This window comes from Pleurodeles waltl, chromosome 1_1, assembly GCF_031143425.1.
Source record: "Pleurodeles waltl isolate 20211129_DDA chromosome 1_1, aPleWal1.hap1.20221129, whole genome shotgun sequence".
Classification (NCBI taxonomy): domain Eukaryota; kingdom Metazoa; phylum Chordata; class Amphibia; order Caudata; family Salamandridae; genus Pleurodeles; species Pleurodeles waltl.
This window is the reverse complement of record NC_090436.1, coordinates 273,601,021-273,627,931: the sequence shown is the minus strand read 5'-3', so window position 1 is coordinate 273,627,931 and position 26,911 is coordinate 273,601,021. Positions and strand designations below refer to the sequence as shown.

Sequence of the window (26,911 nt, the reverse complement as noted above, 5' to 3'; positions counted from 1 at the left end):
GCTGCACACGCAGCACTTTCTGCAGTACAGTCAAGCCACCGAAGCTTTCAGCGTCCACCCTCTCAAGCAGCACTTTCCACAGTGAGTATAAACTACTGAAGCTTTAAGTATCCGGCCTCACAAACAGCAAAATGCGTGTCTTGGTGTGACCGAAACACCAGCAGCACTTTGTACATTCGGTATTAACCACCGAAGCTCTGTGCCCCAGTGTCTCCCGTGCACACACAGCACTTCACGCGGTGTGTAAACCATCGAAGCTGTGTGGCATGGTCTGCTGTGCACAAACAGTGCTTTCTGCAGAGTGTGCAGACCACCAAAGCGCTCACTGTTCGTCCTCACAGAAACACTTCGCACGGTGTGTAAACCACCGACGTTCTGCGTCCCAGTGTCTGCTATTCACAAACAGCGCTTTCTGCAATTAGTATAACATACCTACAGGATGCTGAGCGGGACACAATATAAAGCCAGCATCAAAATAAAGTGCCCCCATTAGTGAACCAGATAGCTAAATAAGTGCCCCGCTTTTGCAAACCCTGGCAGTTTTGAACGTGTAAAGAAGACACGCCGTAAAGTTGTTTTGGAGACTGCATGAAAATGTGCTTGCCGCAGTCAATGTTTTTGGCAATATTAGAAAATTCGACAGCAAAAGCCGGATTACCAGACCATAATACAAACAACAAACAGCAAAAAACGACCCACACAGAAACTTGTCCGACCAGTCTGTCGAGCAGATCCGGACTGCTCTATGGACCAGTCCAACCCTGCATGTCTAATTCAATGAGCAATAATATATGTTCACTGGAAAAGCGCCCCCACGCACACAACCGGGCATTCCTAGAGAACAGTAAAGAAAAACACATATTCAGCACACGAGGAATCCTACAGGACGTCATTGCGGCTTTCAGAGTCAGTGGCACACTAGTGGTGGGGCGTGAACACGGCAGCAATATGTACTTCAGCCCCCGCCGTCAACTCACGGTGACATTATGTGTCAAATGTGCCCTGTAGAGCGCTCTGGAACCCGGGCTGGGCAAAGTTCGCGCTGTACATAAGACATACATATATAAAAGCGTCCAAAAGTTTTGCCTTAAAACATTACCGTCGGAGCAAGAGGTGTATTTTTAATATGTGTTCAAAATACGAGTTGCATGTTCGAGGACATGCACGAGGGAGCCTGTCCCTGAGCTATGTATCCCAGCTCCCTGCCGCCGGCGCGGCACGAAAACTAGCATTTATCCCGCGGCGCTGTCTGTATGGCCCTTCCACCTCTCGGCTTCCCGAGTAAACACGTGCAGCTATGTGCTTTTAGCATAACATTGCTCAAACACATTAACCGGCCCCACATTTGCACTGCTCTGCCTGACTGAAACCGTAAATCCTCTTCCATCAAAGCTTAACCTCCCTTCCGAGCGAGCTTTTATTCAGGTCAGAAAAAATCGGGGCTGTTCATATTTGTACTTGGTCGTTGAAAAGAAAATATGTTTGTGATTAAAAAGGACGCGCGCGCGAACGTCTTACGCTGTTTACCTAGTTTGGCAGCACTTGCAAGGATTATATTTATTTTAATTTAGATTTGTCATAATACCGTTGAGCTGAAATTACACGGAATCAGAGACAAAAGGTACTGTGTTGGTTAAAAAGATGCGTCTTGGCCGGGTGGTGCCCGCGCAGGTATTGTTTCCATATGACTATGGAAACATGCACAATGCGGGGCGCACAGCCTATGTGGGCAGTTCCAGGCAACCAGGATTCTGTATACCCCACCCCTGGATCTCCTCAAACATGTCAAAGTTTAAATGAGGCCACACGAGAAGCGACCTACAAGGCCCCTCTGCCCCGCGGGCCGGACCGGGCATCGCAGAGGCTAGGGAGCAGTGTGCAAGTGTGCAAAGTTTTCATGGCTTTGAGGCGCCAAAACGCATGTCATTTTCAGAAATGCTGACCGAGGCACGAGTCTTCGAGTATGTTATCTAACTGGTAAATCGAAGGACGTCGCGGACAATCGTATAGTAACCGATATACTATGTAAATATGAATTTATTTGTAAAGATTTTTGGAGGTAGATTGCCGCGTATAAAGTCGCGGAGGGGTGAGTTGAATTGGACACTGCTTTGGGTGTAATATCGCAACGGCACCTACCTACAGTATCTCGCACTTTGAGACAGCGGTGTGTCCAGAATCACACGGCTGTTAGTCAAGTGCTGAAGCCGAGAGTAAACGCCAACTCTGGGTGCCAAGAACCGCACCACTCCTCCACTGCCAGCGGCTTCGTTTCATAGGACCCTGAAGGGCGGTGCACTTTTCCCCCATAAACGAAACCGCAAAAACATAAATAAGATAGACCGTAATTATTTTTTTCCAACAAATGCAAACTCATTCAGGGATAAACATTCCAATAGAGCCACATATTTTAATATATCTTGGAATACATTAGTCAAGACGAATAATGCGTAAAGTGTAAGAATTAAAAATGGCGGCGATTTCCGAAGAACACATTTTTCAATAGAATAGTTTTGCCCGGTGCATTAAGTATGATGACTCTGGTATCGAGCACCCTGCAGGCCAAGACGCAAGGTGGGCAGGAGACCAATATGGCACAAAGGCACAGATGGCCAACAGGGGCGGGGCGGTCTGTGCCGGGTGTGCCAGGCACACACCAGCCCCCACTCACTTTATCAGTTCGCGATTTTAGAGAGGAAACAAGCGGCCTCATTATCTAAACGCGGCAATTGTTTGCAGTCAAATGATCGTCTCTGTCTAATTCATCAGCACAGATAAGATAAGCATGGCCGACACCGCAGGCGATGGAAAGGATGCCAATCGGTATCGATTAAATATGGCCCTATTGAATTATATATATATATATATATACATATATATATATATATATATATATATATATATATATATATATATATATATTCCAAAAAAGTTTGATCTAGAAACACACATACACGATTCACATCCACAGATCGTAGAAGCGTACACATAAACACATTTTCGCAACTCTTACAATGCTCAGATTGCTTTCTTCACTTATTGGTACAATTATCTACGCCTAGCGAGCCTGCCCTGGAATGACTGATCGTTGTAGTGATTTGTGCAGCGCATGTGCTCTGCCAATGTGTACATTGAGGTGCGCGTGCTGCAGTTGTTCACAGGTGCCACGGGACGGGTATCGCAAACACGACATCACTTGGTAGATGATATTTAAATGAAACATTCCCTCGAAGGACTAGTTCTGGTCCACGGTAGGTATTTTAGTAACTCGTACTTTGCTGATTATTTTAATATATAGAGTTTCGTATACACAAAGACAGCATTCATTCTCCAGACGTACGCATTTCTCCACGTGTATTATGGAATGCACTAACCTGTTACAGTGCCAGAGCGGACGAACCGCGGTAATTTAAAACGTGATGCATTAATAAATTACATGCGCAGGATGTCTATAACTAAATCCAACTCTTATCCCTGGTCAGAGGCCTCATAAGTTACCGGTGCCCGACGCAGAGAACACCCAGGCCTACCTCATGCAGCCCCGTTTGCAGCAGGTCTTGCCCCCCCTGAGCCCTCTGCTCCATCAGATGTCAGGGTCCAAGCCCCCTTGATGCAGCCCCGCTCACAGCAGCCCTCTGCCCACACTTCAGGGCCAACCCTTGCAGCAGGTCTCTGTCCCCCCAGACGTCAGGGCTCAGACCCCCTTGATGCAGTCCCGCTCAGAGCAGCCCTCTGCCTCGCCAGACGTCAAGGCCCACCCTCGCAGCAGGTCTCTGTCCCCCAGACTCCAGGGCCCACCCTCGCAGCAGGTCTCTGTCCCCACAGACGTCAAGGCCCACCCTCGCAGCAGGTCTCTGCCCCCCCCAAAATTCAAGGCCCAGACCTACCTGACGTAGTCCCGCTTGCAGTAGGTCTTGCCATCCCTCACGAAGCACGTGCAGGTCTCGTCCAGGTACTGGTTGCACTCAGCACACTTCAGGCAGGCGGCGTGCCACTCCAGGTCCGGGGACACCCGCAGGATGTACTGGTCATGGATCTGGTTTCCGCAGCCCACGCACAGCGAGATCAGGCGCTTCTCTGGAGGGGAGAGAAAGACGTGAGCGGCCGGGCTCTCACTCCCCCTTGTAGGACAACCCCATGTCACAAGTGCACAATAGTTTGCAGCGCTTAGAGGCGGCTACTAAAGTGCCATCAAGCAAATGTGTTAGAAACAGGTGCCTAGAACTTCATGGACCGCCTGTATCTGACTTGTGCACGTGTGGGTACAATTATCCTCCTGGCGAACAGACCATGCACGTGCTTTGGAGCAGGGGGAGATCTGGAGAATGCCTGGTGCCCTTGGTTACAACCAGCCCTCCACCCTCCTTCGCACAATAAAAGCAGAGAGGCCAGCAGCACACCCTTCTCTCGCATTAACTGCAATACTGCACGTGCAGGAGATCAACAGGGGCCTACCTGACATAAACCAAAACTATGAGTCTTACAAAGAAAGCAGAAACTTTCGGGAATATATTTTGTTGTTTATTTTCAATTCTTAAAATTGTGTTTTTTTCGGGGCAGCACATTTCCCCAATAGTTTGGTGCTTCTGCAATTCTACACACCAATTAAATTGGAGAATTGTTACAAGATATACTGAATGCATCGACCTGTCATCAATTGGAGGACTACACAAAAGGCATATTCGTGTTAAGTAGCATTAAGAGCCTATCAGCCGCTTGAAAAATCTAAAATCCACCTTTCTTTTGCAGAAAATTGAATATAAATTTTCCTCTTCTATTGTTCAAATTTTTCAGTGTACATTTGTGTGTTTTGGAAACAGACGGTATGCGTGCGTGTATTTTACTTATATAGAGCGCACTGCAAAAACTATCGGCTTCTAGGCGGAATGATAAATAGTGATGCAACAATGCTTTAAAAAGAATGAGGTGGGTCCTTAAAATATAGGCTAAGTTGCATTTGAAGTAATGTTTAATTCGCAGGTGTTGTGCAAAAAATAATATTGCTCATTCACACTCACTAGACATTCAGATTTTGAACGCCGATGTAGAGCACCATATGCTAACGGTCTGAAGTGGACTTCACGTAACATATTTTAGAGCCTCGCAGACAACTGACAATTCTGTACAGGAAAGCAACTTCTTGGTGCTATGTTAGAGCACCGCGCGACAGCCGTGTTAATGGGAAGGAAAGGAGATATCGTTGTCTCAAAAACTAGGTCACGCACTGTGTCAAATATGAACCAGAGGAATACAACACGTACAAACATATCACAGTATATTTGTAGTAATCTAGGCGTGACATTTCAGGTGGTGCACTCCGGTTTTCCAAAGGACAGCAATGTGTGCTCTTATTAATCTCTTTTTGTATTTATTACTTTATTGTATAAGTCTACACAATTATATAAACAGATCATTTTGCTCCTTTAAATGCAACGGTGTGTTTAGAACTGCACCTCTCAGAAAGACATAACAGAGACTCACGCAAATCTGTCGCTGCGACTTAAATTACAGGAGACAGAGACCCGGGACAGGAAGGAACACAGTTCAATGAATGCTTCCCTCTGCCCGGCAGGACCCGCCCTGAAGCGTGCACCACATATTGGTGACGCCACCGGCAACAACCCTCCTGGTCACAACAAAGTTCACAAGAGTTCCAAAAGGGAGAAAAGCCAAGGACGTGGTGCTCAACTGCCTTACATTTTAAACAGCACGGAACAGAATAATTCACAAAAGCCGAAGTCATGTTTCACGGCCTTAAAAAAATGCCATATAAATTATCTGCCAGAAAGAGTTTTAACCTACCCCCAGGCGAATGTGAAAACTAGATACTAAACTATCCCTTAAGCAGCTGCAGAGTGAGTCCTGCAGCATCTGTTTGAAATGACAGCAGGAACACCAGGGCTGCAGGCCTCGGGGCAAAAAGTGATATGGAGTCACATGGCAGTTCCAGCGCCCAGAAGCCGGCCGCTGTCAAAGTAGGAGCAGAGTCTCTTCTGGTAAAGGTGACCGAAAAGAAGGCGATGAGCACATAAGAAAGAGAAAGAAATGCCCATTGGCTACACATGAGAAAAATAAATAATGGGCAGCTTACTTTTCGGAGGGTCTCCCATGTCTCCCATGTCTGAAAGAGGGAATAATGTCCAGAGGGGAATGGTGCACGGTGATGTCAGCCCCGCGGAAGCCAGGAGGTGAGGCGTGAGGGCTGCCCTGGAGCCCGGCTGCAGCAGAAGGTGCCCGGCGCTGCGGGTGCTGTGCTTGCTCCGGTGGGGTGCAGCACGCGCGGCTCTGGGCGCGTCGGCGGTGCGGGCGGCGGCGGAGAGGGGCAGCGCGCGCTCTACTCTTCCTCCTTATCTTTTTCCTTCAAACTTCTCCGCAGCTCCAGGCTCGGCCCCCATCTCCCCCTGGCGCTGCCTCGCTCTCCTCGGTGACGTCGACCTGCAGGACGAGCCCGGCCAATCGGAAGCGCGAGTCTGTGACGTCCACGCCGCGCCCCGATTGGCCGAGCTGGGGAGAGAGCAGCTGTTGCCCGGATCGCGTTTCAGGCTGTGTCTGCCGCCACCGGCGCTCGGGCTGCTCTCCTGCCAGAAACTCTCGGGCAGAGCTGCCGCTCGGTACCAGCGACCTGCGCCCCTCTGCGCCAGAGTGTGCGAAACCTGCCGGGAGCCCGCCTGTTGCCAGCGCGTCACAGCCCTGCCAGGAGGGGTCCGGTGCACAGGTTGCCAGACTCGCAGGAAGCGCTCTAGTACCAGCAGTCTGTGACCCTGTGAGCCCGAGTGATGTAGACCTGCCGTGAGCCCTGCCTGCTGCCGGCCAGGAGAGGCCCAGAGCATAGGCTGCACTGTAGCTCAGTACTAGCAGGCAGTGCTTCTACTGTACCAGCAGCCTGTCACCCTGCGCGCCCGAGTGGTGTACACCTGCCGTGGTCCCGCCTGCTGCCGACCAGGAGGTGCCCAGGCTACACTCCCACAGGGTTCCCACGTTACCAGCAGTCTGTCACCCTGTGCGCCTGAGGGATGCCGGACATGCCATTAGGCTTCCCTGTTGAACGAACTGTCCCACCCTTGCCACGACGATGAGCCTTTATTACAGCTCTTTCAACCTTGCCACAAAATCACCACAGCCCACCCCCAGCACGCTGCCTGCTCACTGGTAACTTGCAGGGAGAGCTTCTGCTTGGTAGTACCAGTGGGCAGTGACTCTGAGCCAGCATGCTGTCAGACCTGACCTGAGCGCTCCATACTGCTAGACGTGTTAGTAGTGCCCCCACCAGAATTTTTCCCAGCTTTGCTACCCTCCACTAGAGCTATCTTACCCCATGTATGAGCGCCACTACACCAATAAGTACGGTGCCCTTGTTCAGTAGACTCGTTGGCGGCACTCCGTCACGATGGGCCCCTCTGTTCTCGAATACTCCCCTCACGGTTTTGCTGCCTGGGCCTACTTTGCTCTCTGTATTGCATGAGTCCAATCAGCCTTGCCAATTGCGGTGTTCCTCCCGAGCCGCCTGTCCGCCTAAGCTCTGCCAGGGGCGGTGTCTGCCGGAGCCCTCCCAGCCAGCCCAGCAGTACTTTAGGCATACTGTCTCATTCAAGCTGCACACCGTGCTCCTTAGCGCACAGAGCGCGTGGTACTACCTACGTCTCAACTGAGAAGAACATTGTACTACTTCAGATGGTAGAGGAAGGGATGACTCTTCTGCATAGTGAATGGGTGTGTCTGGTTACAGACACTGCAGTGTGGTGTGCGTGAGAGTGTGGGCAGGGGCAGAGCGGGTTCAGACCGCACTCAGTAGGGGTTTTCAATCCACTCTTTGAGGGCTTTAACGATGCACTGTATAGGTGACTGTTAAAAAATAAAAACGTACTCAGAATTCATAGCGTCGATCTGACACAACCCCATTTAAAGGGTCCAGCATGGATCAGCCACAGGACTGTTCAGATCTGATAGTACCGATTCAGAGTGCCCTGCATGCTGAGGGACACACTGCACGTGGTGACGTATGACCACTCCCAGGGCACGCTCATGTCTTGCCCACTTGTGATGGGACTTCTTAGGACAGCAAGCAGGAGGGTGTTTCTATGACACCCCTACAGTGTGTGGCAGCTCTTCAGAGTGCGCTGGTGGCTTGTGTGAAAATGCTCTTTTAGCGGGCACGGCGCAGGAGTGACAGAGCCTCTTCGGGTGGCGCTAAGGGAAGTTCGGTGAGAGCACCATTCGGGAGGCCATTCTGTGAAGAGTGTAGCGCTATCTCGTTCGCCAGAGGGCACTCGTGAGAGTGTCATATAACCTCTTCATGTCGCACTCATGATAGTGTGTGCTAGGACCATCATAGAGAACACAATTTGTGAGTGCGAGATCATACCTCGCTGTTCATTGGGCCCTCGCTGGAAAGTGTGATAGGCCAGTTGTGGAGCACTCATTGGAATGTCACTGGAGCGTTTGTTGGTACCCCCCTTTCTGAAGGCCCGTCTGGGGGTGTGTAAGATATCTTTCTTTCAGGCCCACGCTGGAGTGTGGACAGCATCTCTACAGAGAGCTAACGTTGGATGAGATAACGCGTTTAAAGGGTGCACTCTGGGGGATGTGAGAGTAACGCTAGAGGGTGTCATTTTGTTATTCTCTAACAGCGCGTCCACAGACAGCACTCACGTACCACTAACCCTTCATCGTGACGTAACGGGTGTCGGAGGGTGCTTATGGGAACGTGTGTGAAAGTAACTGTCGGGAGCTGACCCTATGGACTGTGTGTTAGCAGGCATTCATCGGGGGTGGATCTGAGTGAAAGACAGGAAGTCTGCCAGTACCCCTGGAGAATGTGCCAATGACTCACCGGCAACGAGGTGGGAAGTGTGGGGGGGGGGGGGGGGTGAGTCTGGATCACTGGAGGTAGACGTGTAGTGCACTGTACAGCAACGGCTGACTAGTTACACTGCTTATTTCGTAAGGTGCATGTGTATAAATGAGTGACAATATCACTTGAACACTTATTTCAGGGAATAGAGGTGATGCGTTTTAAGTATGTACTAATGGGAGTGGTTGTTGTCATAAAGGGTATTCTATTAATGAGTGTGTTATAGAAATCTGTCATTGGGGCATGTTTGAGTACACCTCTCAAAAAGGCAGTGCCACTTGAGTAGCATTAATGAGTACGTGAGAGTTCTTAAGAAGGTACTAATAGGGTACGTAAGGGTACATTTTCAGTAGGCATCACTGGGGGTATGTGGCAGCTCATCTTAAGAAGTTACTAATAGGGTGTCAGTTCCTCTTAAGAAGATACTAATAAGATGTGTGAGAGTACCTCTTCAGTGGGTATTAATAGGATATGTGACAGATCCTTTCAAGAAGGTACTAAGGTGTGTCAGAGTACCTCTGTGAAGGCACTGCTGAGGATGACCGCGAATAACACTTCAGCAGGTACTGACAGAAGTTTTCCAAATGAACTAATTAGTAGATATTGCCGATGATGTGTGGAAGTACTAATAGGTGTTTGCCAGATCACCCTTTCAGAAGGTACCAATGAGCATTTACCAGATCACCTTTTCAGGAGGTACCAATGGGTGTTCGCCAAATCACCTTTTCAGAAGGTACCAATAAGCGTTTGCCAGATCACCTTTTCAGAAGGTTCCATTGGGTGTTTGCCAGATCACCTCTTCAGAAGGTACCAATGGGTGTCTGATAGATCGCGTTTTCAGAAGGTACTAATGGGCGTTTCCTAGATCACCTGTAAGAAGTATCAATGAGTGTTTGCCAGATCACCTTTTCAAAAGGTACCAATGGGTGTTTGACAGATCACCTTTTCAGAAGTTACTAATGGGTGTTTGCCAGAGTAGCCTTTCAGAAGGTACCAATGGGAGTTTTCCAGATCACCTTTTCAGACGGTACTAATGGGTGTTTGCCAGAGTATCTTTTCCGAAGGTACTAATGGGCGTTTGCTGGATCACCTTTTCAGACAGTACTAATGGGTGTTTGGCAGAGTACCTTTTCAGAAGGTACTAATGGGCGTTTGCTAGATCATTTTTTTCAGAAGGTACGAACGGGGGTTTGCCAGATCACCTTTTCAGAAGGTACTAATAGGTGTTTGCCAGAGTACCTTTTCAGAAGGTAATAATGGGCGTTTGCTAGATCACCATTTGGGAAGGTACTAATGGGGGTTTTCCAGATCACCTTTTCAGAAGTTCCTAATGGGTGTTTGCCAGAGTACCTTTTCCGAAGGGACTAATGGGCGTTTGCTAGATCACCTTTTCAGACGGTACTAATGGGTGTTTGCCAGAGTACCTTTTCAGAAGGTACTAATGGGCGTTTGCTAGAGCATTTTTTCAGAAGGTACAAACGGGGGCAAGCCGGATCACTTTTTCAGAAGGTACTAATGGGTGTTTGCCAGAGTACCTTTTCAGAAGGTAATAATGGTCGTTTGCCAGATCACCTTTTCAGAAGGAACTAATGGGTATGTGTGAGAGCTTTCCTAGGAAGATATTAACGGGGGCCTGCGAGAGTACCTCTCCAGAAGTCTGTCGTGGTGCCGATTAATGAAGTGGTTCTATGTACCTCTTCAGAATATAGGCACATGGTGCTGGAGGGTAACCCCTGAGTGGATTTACCGGCGGAAAGCGTCAGTTAACCTTCAAACTGCGCTAAGGAGAATACATGCCAATGTTGCGGTCGATGACCCTCGTGTCATATATAATTGGAAGAGGCGGCATGTATGAGGGTTGGGAGAACACTTCGCCAGGCACCACTAATTAGAGGGAGTGTACGTGTGCGCATGTGACTCCATCAATGGGCGGTGTAAGTACCTCTTCAGAATACCCCAATGCGGGTGTTTGAGAGGACCTCTTCAAACTGCATTAATAGGGTGTGCGTGAAACAGTGAGACTGTTCAGATGGATGAGTGGGGTGATAGATCGTCTTCACAAGGCACTAGCGTGAATGTGTGAGTCCGTTTCCGTCGACACAAATGCGGGTGTTGAAACCGATCTTCCTTTGGCGGTAATGGAGGTGTGTGAGAGCGTCTCTTCAGACGGTAATAATTAGTGGCTGTGTGAGAGGAACTCCGCAGTTAGTACTAATCTAGGAGTGGGAGTGTAATTCTTTAGTCGACACTGTGAAGGTGCAAGAGAGTATCTCTCAAGACTGACCTAAAAGAACGCGTGAGCGCAACTGAGGTCGGCACTAGCGGAGTACTGTAAGAACACCCGTCAGAGGGCACTAAGGGATTGGCAGTAACTCTCCAGTCCGGAATAGTGCAGGAGTGTAAGAACACCTCGTCAGAGGGCACTAAGGGATTGGCAGTAACTCTCCAGTCCGGAATAGTGCAGGAGTGTAAGAACACCCGTCAGAGGGCACTAAGGGATTGGCAGTAACTCTCCAGTCCGGAATAGTGCAGGAGTGTAAGAACACCTCGTCAGAGGGCACTAAGGGATTGGCAGTAACTCTCCAGTCCGGAATAGTGCAGGAGTGTAAGAACACCCGTCAGAGGGCACTGTTGGGCGTGTGATAGTAACTCTCCGGTCGATACTAGCGCAGGAGTGTAAGAACAGCTCGTCAGAGGGCACTAATGGGAAAGTGAGAGTAACTCTCCAGTGGGAACTAGTGCAGGAGTGTACGAACAACTCATCAGAGCGCACTAAAGGAGAGTAAGAGTAACTCTCCAGTCGGAACTGGTGCAACTCTCCAGTCTGTAATAGTGCATGAGCATAAGAACAACTCATCAGAAGGCACTAATGGGAGAGTAACTCTCCAGTCGGTACTAGTGCAGCTCTCCAGTCGGTAATAGTACAGGAGTGTAAGAACACCTCGTCAGTGGGCACTATGAGGCGTGTGATAACAACTCTCCGGTCGGTACTAGTGCAGTAGTGTAAGAATAACTCATCAGAGGGCACTAATGCAAGAGTGTAAGAACACCTCGTCACAGGGCACTAATGGGGGTTGTGAGAGGATCTCTTCAGCCGCCACTAGTGCAGAAGTGTAAGAACACCTGTCAGATGGCACTATTTGACGTGTGAGAGTAACTCTCCAGTAAGTACTAGTGCAAGATTGTAAGAACACCTCGTCAGGGGGCACTATGGAGAGTGTGAGAGTAACCCTCTAGTCGCTACTAGTGCAGGAGCATAAGAACACCTCGTCAGAGGGCACTATGGGGCGTGTGAGAGTAACTCTCCAGTCGATACTAGTGCAGGAGTGTACGTACACCCTGTCGCTATGGAGCGTATGAGAGTAACTGTCCGGTCGGTACTAGTGCAGGAGTGTAAGAACACCTCGTCAGAGGGCACTATGGGCCGTGTGAGAGTAACTCTTCAGTCAGTACTAGTGCAGGAGTGTAAGAACACCTCGTCAGAGGGCACTACGGGGCGTGTCAAAGTAACTCTTCAGTCAGTAATAGTGCAGGAGTGTACGTACACCCTGTCGTATGGGGCGTGTGAGAGTAACTCTCCAGCCGGTCCTAGTGCAGCAGTGGAAGAACACCTCGCCAGAGGGCACTATTCGGGGTGTGAGAGTAACTCTCCAGTAAGTACTAGTGCAGGAGTGTAAGTACATCTCGTCAGATGGCACTATTCTGCGTGTGAGAGTAACTCTCCAGTAAGTACTGGTGCGAGAGTGGAAGTACACCTCGTCAGAGGGCACTATTGGGCGTGTGAGAGTAACTCTCCAGTAAGTACTAGCGCAGGTGTGTAAGAACACCTCGTCAGAGGGCACTATTTGGCGTGTGAGAGTAACTCGCCAGTAAGTACTAGCGCAGGTGTGTAGGAACACCTCGTCAGAGGGCACTATGGGACGTGTGATGGTAACTCTCCAGTCGGCACTAGCGCAGGTGCGTAAGAACACCTCGTCAGAGGGCACTATTGGGCGTGTGAGAGTAACTCTCCAGTAAGTACTAGCGCAGGTGTGTAGGAACACCTCGTTAGAGGGCACTATGGGACGTGAGATGGTAACTCTCCAGTCGGCACTAGCGCAGGTGTGTAAGAACACCTCGTCAGAGGGCACTATTTGGCGTGTGAGAGTAACTCGCCAGTAAGTACTAGCGCAGGTGTGTAGGAACACCTCGTCAGAGGGCACTATGGGACGTGTGTTGGTAACTCTACAGTCGGTACTAGCGCAGGTGTGTAAGAACACCTCGTCAGAGGGCACTATTTGGCGTGTGAGAGTAACTCTCCAGTAAGTACTAGCGCAGGAGTGTAAGAACACCTCGCCAGAGGGCACTATTTGGCGTGTGAGAGTAACTCTCCAGTAAGTACTAGTGCAGGAGTGTAAGTACATCTCGTCAGAGGGCACTATTCGGCGTGTGAGAGTAACTCTCCAGTAAGTACTAGCGCAGGTGTGTAGGAACACCTCGTCAGAGAACACTAATGGGAGCATGTGAGAGTAACTCTCCAGTCGGTGCAAGTGCAGGAGCGTAAGAACCCCTCGCTAGAGAACACTATGGGGCGTGTGAAAGTAACTCCTTGGCAGGCGGTTACGGAGGTGTGTGAGAGTAACTCTTTACTAGGCTCTCAGGAAGTCTGTGAGGGAAACTCTTTATAGCATGTTATGGTGGTGTGAGAGTAACTCTTTTCAAGGCTGTGATGTGAGTTTACGAGAGTGATTCGTTAGCCGGCACTGGCAGGGTTTGTCCTTAGTAAGCGTTGGAGCTGGCACGAGGGTTAGTGACGGTTTTTCATCAGAGGGTTATTCAGCTGCCCGAAAGTTAACATGCGAACCTGAAGGCAGCAGTGATGGAACTCGAGTGAGTGACAGAAGCTCTTGGGGCACACCCGGGAGGTATGAGAGTACCACTTCACATCGAGCTCATGGAGCTGCGTGACACTAACTTGGTGGAGGACACTGCTGGGATTTATGAGAACAAATCTTCAAAATGCGCCAGTCGTAGTGCTTAGGTCTTGTTTAGTCCTTTCGTTATCTTGTGTTAAAACAATAAATGGTATAACGGTTAAAGTCGGCGAAAGCGCCTCTTTACAAACTGCTTCTAGAGTAGCGTGGCTGCATCTTATCTGAAGGATATTATGGTGCCTGCTCGGAAGGCAGTCACGAGAGTGGGCGCTAGTGGTACCATTGCAAAGAGCACCCGGTTGCGTGTGTCACAAACTTTTTTCTGACAAACCCTACCTTCCACTTGAGTGTAAAATCATCTTCAAAACCTATTATTCTGAAAAATGCGCAGATGGACAGGGTCTGAAAGAAGATCAGGAGCACACCACTTGTTCCCACTCGGCACCCGTAGCTTGCCGAGGCGCCCTCAATAGAACTCTTGCTCGGATGTGAACATAATTCACCAGGCAGCAGCTGAAGCCCTGTTCTGCGAACAGCTTTAAAAGCGCATGATACAAATAATTTGAGCATTTACGAATAAGATTCAATTTCAACGAACAGTAGCTACGCTTTCTCTAAGTATGAAACGATAGACCGTCCACCGGTGAGCTAGCAACTCTACCCACACCGTCTTTGCGAATTAAAATCAAGCTTCAAGGTCCTTGTCCCATTACCCGCCCTCGCTCCTCATGCGGAAGAATATTCTTTCAAAGCCCCCCTTAAAACGTTGACGATTCTCCTCCGGAGTGTGCTGTAGGTGGGACTGAGATGCTGTGAGGGGCTTTCTTATGTTGAATAAATTAAAGTATTCCGTGCTCGTTGGCATCATATTTATTTACAACCGTTTCCCTGATGACTCTTCTGAAACGCTAGTTCAGATCAGGGTCTAGTCTCGCTGTAATACTTGCTTTTACAGAGTGCGCCCCTCTTGCCACAGTAACGGGACGCCTGACTCCTGCTGGCACCTAGATGTGGAGATCACCCTACTCTTCCTCCTCACAGAAACTGGCACTTACCACTTACACTACCTGTTGGGCGATCTTGGGGGCGGATGAACCAAGGATTTCAGAAGTTCACAAATTAAAGCACAAAATAACGTGGCCACAACACGGGGAAATGTCATCGATACAGTCGCATGTGCTGCAGCGCCGCGTGCGTGGGGGGAGGGGGTCCCTCACGTGCTGGCTTGTGCAGCTGGGTGCTGCTGAGAGGGACCAAGCATCTAGTGTGCGGCGCCTGATCACGCACCGCTCTTTGACTTCTTATGTGGTATCAGCAGCTTCGCGTGTCTCCAGCTCCATCGTTCTGATGAAACCGACAACAAAAGATTGGCCTCGACATACTATGATCGAAGCACCACGTATAAAATGGAAAGTAAAATATGCGTGGTAGATAGATGTCTTCAACATATACTCTAACCGCGACAATTTAGTTTTACTGAGCAGAAAATAGTAAACACAAAGGGAAATGTTTCTAGAGAAAATGAGTACATTTGGGGATGTGGTGATGGTTCGGAATGCATTGTTATGGTATGTTATATGTTCTCTCATGTTATGTTATATGTTATGTTCTGTCAGTTTTTGTTAAGTTATGTTATTTTATGTTGTTATGTTATGTTATGTTAGTGAATTTGTTATGTGAAGTTATGTTATGTTATTTTATGTTGTTATGATATGTGTTATGTCACGTTACGTTATGTTATTTTATGTTGTTATGTTACGTTATCTTATGTTGCTACCATGAGCGTTATGTGGCACAATACGGGCGGACCTCCGCTCAGTATGCACATCACGTGTGAACTTTCCATGCAGACTACAACAAGCTGTTATGCAGAAAGTTTGAAAGTGGGCCGCCCTCTCATCTGAACGCACCGTTTCAGCCCTGTAAACCCGGAAGTAATGATTGGGATTATTGTCCCGGGCAGCATTCCCGAGGAGACGGACTGGACAGCGGCTACTGACATGCTCCCAACAACAGACACCTCTACAGTGAAGCAGAACAGCAGCATTTCAGTGGTGTGAAAACACAAACGGAAGCGTAACACAGAGGTTTTAAACAACCTTCTAATGAGACTGAGTAATTACTTATCACCGGCGATATTTGAACAATTGATGTCTACTCCTCACAAATGAACACTTTTTTATTCGTTATCTTATGATTCAGTCATTTTTGACGATCCGCTATTCAAAGTGTGTGGCAGCAACTTTGCGCCAGCATGTGTAAAAGGGTGTATTATACCTTAAAATGCGTCCTCATCAAATCCTTTCTTACCGGCCAGATTTTGCGGCTAGTGAACGGAAAACAACTGGCGCATAACGGAGGCGCTTAACATTTTTGCAACAGTATTTGCCAAATGTGATCACAACAGCGCCCTCGTGTGTCCAGAAGTGGAATGCTTTCCCTTGACTGCGAGGACCATGCCGTGACCTTTATGCGCCCAAGCATAGAAACAATAGGCTACATCTGAAAGCGAAGACGTTTTGCTACGGGCAAAAAAAAAAAAACTTAAAAGTGAGTCAACTTTAGAATGCTGCCCACGAGTGTTTTTTTTGATGAGCACTGATTTTTCATTATCATTTTGAATTATAAAGTATTTTTCTGTTTGAATGGTAAGTAACCACTTCCACGGACAAATTGGACAGAGGGGTGGATGATCGGATGGGTGAGTATGGGCTCCAGGTGTGTTGATAGGTGGACGGAAATATGGATGAATGGATCAGTAGATGCGATTAATTTACCGAATTTCTATAGCGTTCTCTGCTTCCAAAACAGACAAAGGATCAAAATGTCACAGAATAAATAGAAATATCTAAACTGAAGACATGATACGTGAGACTGCCAGTAATTTGAAAAAACAGCATCAGGATGACATACTGGGTGTGATGTAATCATTTGCTGATGACAGCGTTATGTTGAAGCCAGGCGCTGCCTGGAATGCAAAGTGGTCAAACGTGTGTTTCTTTAAAGGGGGTATTGACGAACCAGCTCGTGACGGCTGGGCGGACAGTTTTTGGACGAGGGGTTAATGCTGGAGCAGGAACAAAGGTGGCACAGCCAGAAGCCTCTACGCCTACTGTGGCTATGGTTTCTGAAGCCTCTCCATCCTGACCCGCATCGGGGTCTGACACTAGATGCAAGGACCCTGCTCGACCATTATCTGGAGTAGAGGCAAGGCAGGGCTCTAGTGAGCCTATGGTGTGCTGGCAAGAACTTGTCAGTGCACGGCTGCCTGCCCCCTAGAGCCTGTCCAATTAGGCCGCATAGAGAACCAGTGTTCCACCACCAGCGACTACACGAGGGGTTGCTGCGGAGACCCTGCACAGGCGGCACTGGGGCAGACCCCATGCCTCTGTATAGCAGTCTGGATCTGTTCAAGTGATGCCACCCAGGTCCCCTGCAGCCTGTCCACCTGGGCCCCATTGGGACACAGCAGCTGAGGGGGGACTGCTGCTGAACACTGATGCCGAACTTGGCCATTTTGACCCGTTTAGTGAAGCTGCCAGGGCCCCTGCAGCCTGTCCACCTGGACACCATTCGGAGACTGTCTTCCAGCAGTTCTTGCAAGAGGGACTGCTGCCGAGAGCACGCATAGCTGGCACTGGGGCAGACCCATACCAGCGAGGACCTGTTCACGTGATGCCACCCAGCTCCCCTGCTGCCCTGTCCACCCTAGTTCCCAGGGGTGCTCTGTAGTCTGACAGCGCTAGTTTCTGTAGGGCCAGACTGCCGCAGGACCTGCGCTTTATCATATCCATTTACGCGCGTCTGGAGAGACATAAACAGGCGTTTTAGACTTCTTCCCTGCAGCTCATAAAGTATAAACGTTTTTTTTCTCTCCCTAGGACTTCGTGTCCCCCTTGGCATAGTCGTGAACTGGATAGTATACGGCTGTGCAAGCGATCAATATATTTCAGCACATCCAGGGGGCAAATGCGATTGTAAGCACTCCGAGCTTGTCCCATTAGCGGGTCACCTTCCCGCTGTTCGGCACAGAATGGGCCTTTGAGCGGCACAGAACGGACTAGAGTATAAATCCATTGTACAGCTAACAAACACAGCGACTGCAAGCCGGCCCGTCGCTGCTGGGAACCAAAGGGGCACCTGGTCTTGAACGCACCGCGTATTAATACCAGGTCGCCGTTTGTTCCGCAGATTAGACATTCAGTGAGGCTTCGTTTCGTGTGAGTAGAGGCGTACACTATTTAGGCAAATACGGTTTACAATACAGTTTGGGGTTATCGATCAAACATCAGTGGCAGTAGCTATCATGATAAATATGAATTAACATAGGTCTGTGTATGTAGCATTGATGAAAATGAACAAACATAAAGCGAGTGCTCTTCTCACTCCTAGAAGGCTAAAGCGTCGGAAGTGATGCGGGGTTGGTGTGCAGGGATATTGTTCCAATTGCTTCACAATGTTTGCGGGAAGAAGGCAATCGAGGCTGTCCTCTTGATAGACAATATCTGTATTTTTTATTCGAAATAAATGAAAACATAAATAACGTGTACCTGAGAAAACAGAGTGAAATAATCTCTCCTTGAATTAACACCACGGCGGACTGTATCTTAAAAAATCACCTAGCTTCGATTCAGTCTTCAGTTTTCAGACTGTTGTATTTTGTGCACAAAGTAACTGAATACTACATATAAAATGCGCCGATTACTAAACGCGCAGGCACCTGATCACACAATGTCGCAGTCACACAAACGCTCACAAATATCAACGGAAATACAGTCAAAGCCATGCGTGTAAAACACTCGGGCACAAACCAGCGATCACAGTCGCGCATCCAGGGAAAAATACACACACACAGCTACTTGCGGTGTCAAAAACACACAGGACGCTGTACAACACAAACGCTTCGGCGTAATCAAGCACACTCTCATACCCACGGAACCCCACGCACGCACGTGCCACGCAGCTACGCACAATGTGCCTCCCTCCTCTCCAGTCTTACATACACGCTCCTTCTCTCTCACGGAGCTTCTCACAGTTAGACTGACACAAAAGTGGACTTCCAGGTACAAACCGCCCTCTGTCACACACCCACCCACATCTTTCACTCTCTCAGACACTAGCTTTAATTGTGGTTTTCTATGTTAGATATTATTTGAACAATTGCAAACATTAAACTAACGACATAAGTCACTTCAATACACGCTTCACTTCCACATTTTAATGTGAACATTTCATATTTCAAACTGGAACGTAGTGTGGAGGCCGGTGAATAGCTGCCGTTCTCATTTGCACCTGGTTCTATATAGACTGGGTAGCCCTGAGCATATTGTGCAGAGGAAAGGAACCTGCAACGCGACAATGGCAAAAAAACACAGCTCCACACACACACTACACAGGTAGAGCAGCGCTTGCATCTCCAGTGGGTGCGATCTTTACACTCAAGACCTTCCTGCTATTGATGCAGTGGTCAGCTCAACGTCCCCGGCACGGGGGGAGGCGCTGCTAGTCTGGGGTGCAGCCTGTACACCGGAAAGCGCTGCGTGAGCCGGGCAGCGCCTCCAGCACACCACACGGCACTGCCTGAGCCCGGCAGAGCCGCCAGCACAGCACACGGGCTGACTGATTCCGGCCAAGACGCATGTACACCACACAACCAGTACACCACACAGCGCCCTATAAACCTGGCCGTGGCGCCAGCACACACGGCAGCACTGCGAGAGCCTATTTGGTGCCTCCAGCGCTCCACACAGCGCTGCGTGAGTCCTGATGTGCCGCTTGAGACCACACAGTGAGGCGTGAGCCCTGCCGTGCCGCCTGCACACAATAAACCCAGCGTGAGCCGAGCTGTGCCGCCGCACACCACACAACCGTGCGTGAGCCCTCCTGTGCTGCCTGCACAGAACACAACCCAGCGTGAGCCGAGCTGTGCAGCCTGAACACCACAAAACCCAGCGTGAGCCGAGCTGTGCCGCCCGCACACCACAAAAACCAGTGTGAGCCGAGCTGTGCCGCCCGCACACCACACAACCCAGCGTGAGCCGAGCTGTGCCGCCCGCACACCACACAACCGTGCGTGAGCCCTCCTGTGCTGCCTGCACAGAACACAACCCAGCGTGAGCCGAGCTGTGCAGCCTGAACACCACAAAACCCAGCGTGAGCCGAGCTGTGCCGCCTGCACGCCACCAAAACCAGTGTGAGCCGAGCTGTGCCGCCTGCACACCACACAACCCAGCGTGAGCCGAGCTGTGCCGCCCGCACACCACACAACCGTGCGTGAGCCCTCCTGTGCTGCCTGCACAGAACAAAACCCAGCGTGAGCCGAGCTGTGCCGCCCGCACACCACACAACCCAGCGTGAGCCGAGCTGTGCCGCCCGCACACCACACAACCCAGCGTGAGCCGAGCTGTGCCGCCCGCACACCACACAACCCAGCGTGAGCCGAGCTGTGCCGCCCGCACACCACACAACCCAGCGTGAGCCGAGCTGTGCCGCTTGCACACCACGCAGCGCCGCTTGGGACCAGGGGACACTTCCAGAAGTAACATCCTGGCCCCGCTGCCGTACATACCTGACAGCCGCAGATTTATCTCTAAGCAGGCGGCTCCAGCAGACCGGGGGTGTAATCCTGGCAGAATCCTGAAATCCATGAGGGGAGAAACAACGACGAGCGCACTCACTTTGATTTAATGGACTGCATGTTAATCCCAGCCTACTGCACCTCAGACTCGGCCCCACAATGAAGCACAGTCTTTTTAGCAAAGGCTAATGTGGCGAACGGTCGGAAAGCCATTGAGGGATCAGGCATGCAGATGGCTAAATATAGAGCGGCTCAATCTCGGTGCTGCGAGGGGCTCCGTTTATTGGAGCAGGAAACGCTGGCTGACGTTAAAAAGTTGGTGATACATTTCATTTTGACCAGGCTTAGCTTCCTCTTTGCTAGAATTTCCCAGAGCAGCCCCGGGAACTGGAAACTGTGAGATTCAATGAAAAAAAAGACCAAGGCTGTTTTTCTTAATTATTCAAGTTATACAGTAACACATTTATTTCGCATGAAGCATTTTAATGAGGTATAACCCAGGACAGGACGGGATAGCTCACAGAGGAAAGCACAGACTGACACAGAGATAGACAGACAGACAGAGAGTGCCCCAGTGACAGGCATAGAGACAGAGAGACGTAGAGGACACAGGTGAAGAGACAGAAAGGCAGACAGGGAAGCATTAATATACAGATAGGTAAGACAGAAAGAATGACAGAGAGAAAGAAAGGCAGATAAAATAGACACAAAGAAAGACAGGGAGAGTTCACGAACATACATATGCAGACAGACAGGAAAACACATAGACAGACAGATGAGCCACACAGAAAGAGAGATAAGGAAGACAGGGAAGGAGAGGGATTGTGATGAAAAATCATGAAGGGATGGGGAGTATACATGGGAACACCCAGAGGAGTCTAGACAGGAAGGAAGATACTTTAGATAGAAATACTAAACTTTCTGTAGACTGACAGTATTTAGAAAGACAGGCAGAGAGGCTGACACAGAGGGAGAGAGCCAGCGATGCAATAATGCAAAGACCGAAACGCATTAAGAGAAAGGGAAAACGAGGCAAATATGCAAATAGATGCGCAGACCGAGAGACAGCAAGACACACCCATGAAGACGTGCAAGTAGCTATGAGGATGGACAGGCAGACTGGCACACAGACAGACAGACAGGCAGACAGAGAGATAGATAGATAGATAGATAGATAGATAGATAGATAGATAGATAGATAGATAGATAGATGGATGGATGGATGGATGGATGGATGGATGGATGGATGGATGGATAGACAGATAGATAGATAGATAGATAGATAGATAGATAGATAGATAGATAGATAGATAGATAGATAGATAGATAGATAGAATGAATTAATGTTACATTTGTTCAAGTGAGGCTGTCCACGTGTTAGTTTCCCATATACTCTATGTTCCTCCTTTGCGGCTAAAGACAGACATTATGATGGGAAACGGCAATGGGAGAGGACGGCAGAAACCTTAATGCTATAGTTTTCTGCAAAACAGAAGCCGTTTCCCAGCTGCCAGGACAAGTAAGAATGTGCGCAGGTCTCCCGAATAAAAACAAGCTGCAGTTCAGAAAGCTGCTGATCAGACAGGGTGGTGGAACGCAAACCCGAGGAACGATGCTGCGTACAGCAGAGTTAAATTGTCCCCCTTCTGGTATCACGGCGAAATTGACATGGTCGAATTGTCCTTCCCTTCACACCTCCCTGGCTGCTTTCAGCTGAAGGCTGCTTTTAATGGGGAGATTATCTAGGGCGGGCAGAGCTGGTCCTAATCATTTTATCTGTGGTTTGGCAGAAGAGGTTCGAAGAATGGCTGTGACACCGCGTCTGTGTGATCGGGCCGTGTGACCGTCCTCGTGCTCCCCGGCAGAGGCCCGTCAACGAGCTCAGAGCAAGCGTGTGGCGCAGCTCCTGTCAGGGACACGTTTCCCGACGAAATATCAGACTCTTCCTATAGCGGCATCCTCAGTCTCACCTCTGTGAGGTCCGAGAAGGATCCAAGAGTGGTTGTGTCATGCACACTTAACAGGTGCGAGTTCCAAGTGAAACTACTGGGATTAGACTTCCTACAGACTGTTAATGGATTTATCGGTTTATGCATATTTAATCGAGGGTTCAAGCCTGCAAAGTCATAGGAAGAGCGCACTAAAGCCCAGCAAAGAGCAGCGCGGCCTAAGAATCAGAGCAGATGTTCAGCCTTCCAAAGTAATGTTATATGAGCCACACAGCAGATAGCTTGTCTACCTACTAGAAGGGTCATTATCATTAACAAAACACCCTGTCTAACATTGGTGCTTCAATTTAAGAAATGTAAAAATTATATATTATTCGGTATTATTTTCTACAATGAATAGGCCGCAATCAGGGTGCCCATGCAGCTGTCTGGGACTTTTGTCTCATACCTCTCCTCCAGGAGCCTAAGATCCACACCTCAAATCCGCACCCTGTCCCCCAGTTGCACCTCAGGAACCCTTCACAACCTCGGATCCTCTTTCTGGAAGTCCCTCCATTCAGCATCTAAGAGAGTAAAGCAACTTTCTGAGATCCAGGAAGCTGACATCTATTTTTGCAAAACAGCCCACGGCTAGTTTCCAGAATATCACCACCACTTCACACCCCTGGAAGTCTGGCATTTGGCCACTAGGCACTCTGACTCTGGCATGTAGATTTGACGCCTAAAACCAGCCACTCCATGCAAGGCACAGGGGCAGACTCTTAAGAGTCCTTTACATCCTAATCCCAGCTAATCCACTACTTTGGTGTCCTTATCAATATTTAAAATCCCACTTATGCCTGAGCCAGTGTTATCAGGCACATATGATCTGTGGCTACCTCAAATGGCTTTTGTAGCACAATAAAAAACCTCTAAATAAATAAAAATAAAATGGCATTTAATAGAGACAGACCCGCCTGTAACACTCAGTTGTCCCTTCACTAATACACTTTACACTTTCACAGCTCGAAACTTGAGTGATCATCTCTTAATGGTTACTACAATCACTGGATATTTTTCCCACTCACATTTTGTAACTTTTCTTCAGATGAGACTATCAGAGGTACTATGTGCATGTTTAATATGCTACCCTAAAAACATTAGTGAAACGAAGCAGAAAAGTGTACTTTTTGGTATAATGTCTGCATTGATAATGCCACAAATATATCAGGTGAAACAGGGGACCAAAGTGATTCATATGGGAATTAAACTGCACAGCTCACAATAGAAAGCTCCTAAAGAACATGGTTACCTCTTGCTCGAGACAACTACTGAACAAATAAAAAAATGGGAGCAATGATAGGGTCTTAGAAAATAAAAACATCTATAATCAAATTTCCAATTCATGTATCATAAACAGGAAAGTAATGACGAAAGCATCCGCATTTCCAAATCTCAACTATTTAGAGAACCAAGGGGCATATTTATAATGCCCTAGCGCGGCTCCCTGCACCACATTAACTTATTTTTTACTTTAGCGTGGCCCAACATGGCTGAAATACCTGCGCCGTATTTAAAGAGTGTATTTACAGAGTAGCGCAATGCATGCCTTGTGCCACTCTGTAACCCTTTGCGTTACATTATGTCTATGCCAGGCATAATGTATGCAAAGGGGGCATTCCCCCGTTAGGGGAGCCAGAAAAATGGCATAAAGAAATCTATGAGATTTCCTTGCGCCATTTTTTATGACACTTTTAACTCCTGCTCAAGAGGAGGCGTTAAAAGAGGGCTTCCATTCTTTAGAATGGGGCCCTGTGTACTCTGCAGGAGTAGCACCAATATTTTGGCACTACTCCTTCATCCTACAGAGTACATCAATAGCATCATGAGAAATGACACTCTTGCCCCCTACCCTGCACCATGGTGCACTGTATTTTAAATAGGGCGCATACATGGCGGCAGTAGAGGGGTGGTAAGGGGGGCAGGGAAAGTGGCGCTGCACTCAGTGCAGCACCACTTTCCATAAATCTGCCCCTAACATTTTGTCAGCTGTATGAGTTCCCTCATGGGAACTCTTGCTCACAAACTTTAAAAATACCCAATTAACTTTGGTTCACACATGGGATCACCTTTTATAATGACAACAGAACCATGTTATCTGACTTAAGACAGTGGAGTTATGAACCATTCCGAACCGAGGTCCATGTAGACTAGGTAAAAGTTGGGGTGTGCAAAATTTGTGTAATTCTTGCTTTTGTGTAATAAATCCAAAAAATTGGGAACATTATGCAAAGTTACACATACTTACAGAGAATGAGAATCCATCATTAATTGCAATACCTTAGAGCGAAAGACATCAAGGTTTCAATTTTTGATCAAGGATGCATTTCATGATAAAAATGTAAAACCAAAGACACACATGATGTGAGCAGCAGCCCCTCGCGTCCGGGCTGTTTGCTTTATTCCTGCACTCTTGTGTTAAACTTTTCCTGTGATAGTTGGGTAATCACATGACATGACGCAATGGTGTAATTTCTGGAAATTTACATATCAAGCATAGCTAGAAATTCCATAAATGGTGATAATTATGTTCACATAGTTTAAATTCCGCCTGGCCCAAGTCAGAGGTATGGTAACTATGACATGCTAATCGTTGTGACTGTCTGTTAATACATGTCATGACAACGACCTGCAAAGGTAGTCGGTGGCCCTGACTCTCTCTGAACTTTGAGGCCCATATTTATACTTTTTTTTTGCGTCATTTTTTTACGCAAAAGTGTCGTAAACTTACAAAATACAATTGCATTTTGTATGTTTGCGCCGCTTTTGTGTCAAAAAGCGGTGCAAATGCGGCGCTAAAAAGTATAAATATGGGCCTAACTCTGTACACTTTGGCCCATATTTATACTTTTTTAGCACCGCATTTGTGCTGCTTTTTGACGCAAAAGCGTCGCAAACTTACAAAATACAATTGTATTTTGTAAGTTTGCGCCGCTTTTGCGTCAAAAAATGAGGCAAATGCGGCACGAAAAAAGTATAAATATGGGCCTTAGTCCCATATTTATAGTTTTTTAGCGCCGCATATGCGCCGCTTTTTGACGCAAAAGCAGCGCAAACGTACAAAATACAATTGTATTTTGTAAGTTTGCGCCGCTTTTGCGTCAAAAAATGACGCAAATGTGGCGCTAAAAAAGTATAAACATGGGCCTTATAGTGCATGCTATATAAAGTGACTTTGGGTGTGTGTTTCTTGGGGGGGCGGCAGGATACATCAGGGGAACGTCTTTAAAAAATAGTGATCCCGCCAATATAGGAGGCTATCGGTTGCTCTTTCTGTTGTGTTAGTGCGTAAATGTGTACTTAACGATTACTCACGATAAAATGTTATATTATCTTCCAAAATGTTCAGTTGGGTTTCTACCAGGTCAAAGCTAAGGAACCTGGTGGTGAGACACTGCTTTTCCTTGACAGTATCACTTTGTATACAGGGGCAACACAATTTCACTGAGAATTCATTAATATGCATCTGATTTCTTTAGTCATGAGTTATTTCGTTACTACTAGGTTTTTCAAGAGGCCTAATGAATATACTCAACAGATGGCAACTGGATTCCCAAATTCAACCATCGAAAGGTGATGTATTTGCTGCCAGGCTGACAAACTTAACACAGTTAGGAGTCCAACAGTGCTCCGTTCTTATTCCAGACTCACTGTAATATCTACATGAGAGATTTAAAGCTGCTCTGGCAGGCTTTCAAATCTTTTCTTACAACTATATGTATGCTGATTATCTGTTGTTGTATGGTCAGACACCTAGCTAAAAACTAGCAAGTATGTACAGCATACTGCAATAAATAATGGTGTGAAGAGCGACTGGGGAAAGAGTAATGTCATGGCCTACGGTAGATCTTTATTTAAATTCAATTGGAATTACCTCACATAGGCATTTGTGCTGGGGTCGTTAAGCAAGATTACACGAGCCTTGCTAAGTGTGACTTACACTGCTCTGTGTCGTATATCTATTTCGCTCTTTCCATCTCTCTCTGTATGTACACACACACACACACACATATATATTACCTACTGGTGCTTGCCAGTAAATAGTTATAATTAGGACCTAGTTTCCATCAGAAATGTGTTTTTTGACGTGGTTATAACTTTGGCACCGCTTAAAATTTTTTCATGGAATGTTCCAATAAAGTGCCCTCTAGGGTTTTTTGTATATGGAAAGTTTCGGGGTGATCCATCAAGTGGGGGCTGAGAAAAAGAGGGGGGGGGGGTAAAAAAGTGCCTTACGCAAACTGTAACTCGTGCCGCGCCATGCACTGCTAATTACCCGACATTTTACAACACTCATGACATCTTTGAAAACATCATTGATAATATCAATGTGATATCTGCAGTAAAATTAATGAGGAGAAAACTGTGCATGGACAGATCGCAGGTTATAGTTACCTGAGGGCACAAGTTATAGTTACTTCAGATAACCTTAACTGTAACTGCTGAATTTCTATGGTTTTGTGCATGTAAATTCATAACCTAGCTATAACGTCCCTGTAACATTTGACTTTTTAGGTTGAATTTCATAGTTTAAAAAAAAGTCTATTTCCTTACTATAATGTCCGTAACCTTTGTTTTTTTC

At 47.8% G+C, this 26,911-nt stretch overlaps 1 protein-coding gene across 6 annotated transcripts in view; it reads right to left on the bottom strand.

Moving 5' to 3' along the window:
* Window positions 1-21,110, bottom strand: part of ISL1 (ISL LIM homeobox 1) — a 37,975-nt gene extending 16,865 nt beyond the window's left edge. For 3 of the 6 annotated variants that reach the window (XM_069221628.1, XM_069221638.1, XM_069221658.1), the window contains exons 1-2: window positions 20,333-20,538; window positions 3,888-4,077 (exon numbers count right to left, since the gene is read on the bottom strand). In XM_069221628.1, coding sequence (XP_069077729.1) covers window positions 3,888-4,077; window positions 20,333-20,411 — 269 coding nt within the window. In that variant the 5' untranslated portion in view covers window positions 20,412-20,538. Of the gene's footprint in view, window positions 1-3,887; window positions 4,078-6,091; window positions 6,635-20,332 lie in introns of those variants that run through there. The other 3 variants (XM_069221648.1, XM_069221678.1, XM_069221669.1) reach the window with 3 other exon arrangements.
* Window positions 21,111-26,911: the final 5,801 nt, after the last annotated feature.